The following is a 4,342-nucleotide window of genomic DNA, read 5'->3' as shown; positions in this document are numbered from 1 at the left end:
AATTGAATAAAATAAAATAATATTATTCTAAAGCTAACAGTACAGTATACATTACACGATGTCCAACAGGCTCACTGACAGCGTATTAAGTATGCTCGTATAATCTTATCCCACCCCCCTCCAAAAAATCTGACAAGCTTGTAATTTGAAAAAAAATCTATTGGCAAAGCTCCTGGCTTTGTTATGTTTCCCCCCCCCCAAAAAAAATTGCTAGAGCCACAGCATGCTATTAGTAAAAATCTGTCTCAGCTTGCAAGCCACTTTCTACTTGTAATGTTACCGGGTGATGTAAGGCTCATCAAGGATGCTCGAGATTTATAGTGCTTGCATAATTTTGTTAAATTAATGTATTAATAGTCAAAGAATACCTGATGAGGAAATGAATCCAGTACTAGAGTATTTAGATAAATGACATATCGACAATTTAAGCAAGTTAATAGACTATCATCTATTAGTACGAGCAATTACCACTAAATTAGACTTTCAATATACCATTATCGTAAAAACAATCTCTACAAATAATCAGGCGATAAAGCACTGCCCATCGTAGATATTGATCATTAAGTAAATACTGCGTAAAACTGATACACCAGTATCAGGATCCACATCAAACTCGCTAGAAACTCTAACATACAGTATGCGTACAGCACCTATCATGGTGCCTATCGTACATAGGATACCTTACTTAGCATAACATAACGCGTATAAGACTTTACTGGGCTAATAGACAATAAAAAGTGCCATTTAAATTGATAAAAATTTTATTTCTGATAAGATAAATTATACGAAATACAATAATGCGATACCATCATGTGCATAAAATGACAAATCAATTTGAATGTCGACACTATTTCCCAAATCATTTGGATAGAATATCGCCTTCTCAAGCAGTAAATAATTATTTACAGTTGCTATAAACTAGTTCGACATCTCGCTATTATTGCATAGGCAAAATTTTCCTTTACCTAGTATTTTGAACTATGAGGTTTTTTTCGTGGCTTATATCTATCATGGTCTCTACTGCTTTCTGAATGGGGACTTCGATCTCGATGATGACGATGATGATACGTGCGATCTCGTCTTTTGTCCACTTCGTCAGGAGAATGCTTATAACGCCGAGTAGGCACCTTATCGATAGGCCGCCCCCTACTAGATCGATTTTCAGAATATTTCCTATCGTCATTAAAACTATAATCACTGCGCTTATCTTTAGCGGAGTATCGTAAATCATTTGCGTCTTCATCAGATGAAGAATCATGCCTCCTTCGCCCTAAATTAATGTCAAGAACAATTCTTAGAAATTTTGAAAGTATTTTAAGTAATTCTGTGTACAATTTAAATATAAGATCAGCATTCAAATATGTACTCTTCATGCTATCTTTCACTTTCAAAGTCCTACCTTCACCCACACTATTTTTAACACTATGTACACCGGGATGCGAGTCAGGGTCAGAGTTTTTCCGATTATCATCATCTGAACTATGATTATGGCTAGAATGCTTTTTCTTCTTTTTCTTCTTTTCCTTTTTTTCCTTCTTTTTCTTTTTCTTCCCCCTGCATATTGGGGTAGATTATATTATCAGTATACAATCTAACTACTGCATTATACTACAGCTGTATAAAGCGCGATACTCAATTACAGTGATTTCAATTATTATAATAAGCAATAAATACAATATACTGTAGGTGAGTGTGTATATTAAACGCCTAAAACATACGCGTCCTTCGTGACCGCATCACCAGGTTCTACCACTTTCTACATAAAAATTGATATAATTGTATATTATTTCAAAAAGTCCACTATCACAAGCTAAAGTGATATCTTTGTAAAGATTACATTTGAAATTCACCTCGTAAACAGTCATATTCGACTTTCCAACACCTTTATTAGTTTCCGAATCTGGAGCCATTAAGGCAGCTCTAGCACTGTAAATGAACAATAAATCAAGGATTTTGTGAGACAAGACACTTCAAGACGAATCAAAATTTCGACGTAATATCTGTGGTTTAACCTAGAATTCCATGCTTACATCGTAATGTACAGTTGTACAGTACGCGCAAGTCGTTTGCGAGATTATAGAACAGTTCCTCATATTACCTACCTTAAAAAGCCAACTCCTTGCATGCGTTCAATATCACCATCATCTCGTTCGGTTTGGCCCCTCTTAAACAAATCAGATATTTCAGTCTTTGTTAAGTTATTGGAACGAGCGGAATTGGCATCAGTTCTACCCCTTTAATGCATATAAATACAGCATTTTACAATCTTAATTTTTCAAGACAATTATCATGATTACGGTGCCTATGCTTAAGTAAAATATGTATCTACGTATATGTAAATCTACGAGTGAAGTAGTGGGTTGCTTTAAAATGCAATTTCGAAACTAATCCATTCATATCTAACTTTAAAATAGATGATGGTTTAGTAGAGATAATCTAAAACAAGCATCACATTTGCGATAAGCCTTCACGGATTGACCAAGTGGTATATACCATATGAATAAGGATATCTTATTAATTGTAAATTTTGTATATCGAGCCTTTCACTAATGTAGTGTGTACGATATTATCACGATAGTGCTGTATACTGAGAGGTGTTTGCACAGCAGTAAGAATAGCAATATGCATAAAACTCTGCATTGTGTGTAATATAAACTATAGGAGGCCTCTATAATGTACTATATTATCACTAACGTCTTGTTTAAATAGTATGTAACAGTTCCTCCGAAAAGATTGGGATGCATTATTAGAGATGCTATAGAGATAACATATATGCATCTTGACGTAATCAAGTGATTAACTTAATATAATATATCATCGTACAACATAACGTTGAGAGCCATCGATTCTTGCTCTTTCACTGCCATCATTTCCTACAAGTAGGTAAAAAGACGTTCATTGGAATGTCGCTTGCATCGGTCATAGCTATTATTAGCTGGTCATGACACTATAACTGTAACTAGATCCTTGCTAAAATATAGTACAAAATTTTAAAGCAGAAATCAATTTGTAACATACAGCTTTACGATCAGCTTCCTTTTGTTTTTTATCTTTATTGTACCTGTAAACGATATATTTCAATATCAATGTTATTGAATTAATTGATATGAGAAAATTGTATCGAATTTATTTCTAATCTTTAATTAGGTTTCAACCTGATATACAGTATTATTGTGAAATCATAAATAGAACTAGCTTTTTCGCTTTAGGCGATTGGAGATAGTGCCTGCTTTTAGGTTTATAACATAGAGTATTTATCATAAGTATAGTAATATGTAGTATTTATTTATGAAATCATTGGCTGCAACTACGGTCATTGAGGTGGAATATCATAATGTAATGAGTAATGTTTACTACAAGCATCTATCCAAGCATGTTCACAAAATGCCAGATCAGCAAATTAAAGTATTCAATAAGCAAAATATTCTTGAATTAATGGAACTTATTCTTGAAAGTAGTATGCTAAGATCTTCAATGGGACAGCAAATCAAATCTCACCAAGTTAAGTCTTTTCCCTTTTGCCATCGACCAATAGGTGCCATAACGGAATGGCCTATCAATTTACGTACAAACACAAAAATGATTAGCTACCCGAGTTAACGCGGAAAGGAAAATTTTACAAAGGCCAATAATCATGGCATTGTAATTTGTGCTACTGATCCTTGCATGTTGATCATTGAAAAATTCTTACTAAATGATATTACACGATTGACACGCTCATACCTAGTAAGGATGTATAGTACAGTATATGAAAAGCAATCGCGTTTCAATTATCTTGGACGTTATCATGTTACTCTTCTGCATGTCCAATATGGTCTATACTGTAAGATGAAAACTGTGATGAAAGCAACTACGTTTCTTGCGACTTATAGTCTTGTAACTGCTCATGATAAGTATAAGCTTAATCTGGTAGGTGTATTACTATTACTTTAATTCATTCATTTTATTATTATTAGTGTTATTATAATATGGATGTGTTTTGTAGAGTAATCCACCATGAATTTGAAATATTATGCGTAGAATTACAATGAACAATGTAAGCTACCACAATTGAGCTATGCTATGAATTTATAACTGCCCTTAACTGCATGATCTGAAATTTGGTGTACTCATATGGATGGAAAATTGAGATTCATGCATATTGTATCATTCATTTATAATGTGATTATTCTTAATTTGTTATTGATGTTGTGTTGAATCATGCTGATATAATTGTCAGTCGATGTGATCGTTGACGGTGAGTCGTACCTAGATAATTCTCTCTATATTTATCTGCTTTAACATCATCCCAATCGAATTGATCCTTGCCTCCACGGGATCCACCTCTTGATGGCATAAACAT

General features: G+C 33.7%; 1 protein-coding gene across 1 annotated transcript; it reads right to left on the bottom strand.

Moving 5' to 3' along the window:
* Positions 1 to 965: 965 nt before the first annotated feature.
* TRIADDRAFT_54046 (uncharacterized protein) lies at positions 966 to 4,342 on the bottom strand (the record flags this gene model as incomplete). The annotated part of the gene is made up of 9 exons (XM_002110208.1): positions 966 to 1,270; positions 1,400 to 1,554; positions 1,719 to 1,756; positions 1,851 to 1,926; positions 2,103 to 2,234; positions 2,824 to 2,873; positions 3,019 to 3,061; positions 3,499 to 3,553; positions 4,249 to 4,342. 9 exons carry the CDS (start codon positions 4,340 to 4,342, stop codon positions 966 to 968), a joined length of 948 nt encoding a protein of 315 aa, XP_002110244.1.

The sequence above is a fragment of the Trichoplax adhaerens genome, genomic scaffold, assembly GCF_000150275.1.
Source record: "Trichoplax adhaerens TRIADscaffold_3 genomic scaffold, whole genome shotgun sequence".
NCBI lineage: Eukaryota > Metazoa > Placozoa > Uniplacotomia > Trichoplacea > Trichoplacidae > Trichoplax > Trichoplax adhaerens.
The sequence above is the reverse complement of the archived record's forward strand: the minus strand, read 5'-3'. Positions and strand labels throughout refer to the sequence as shown.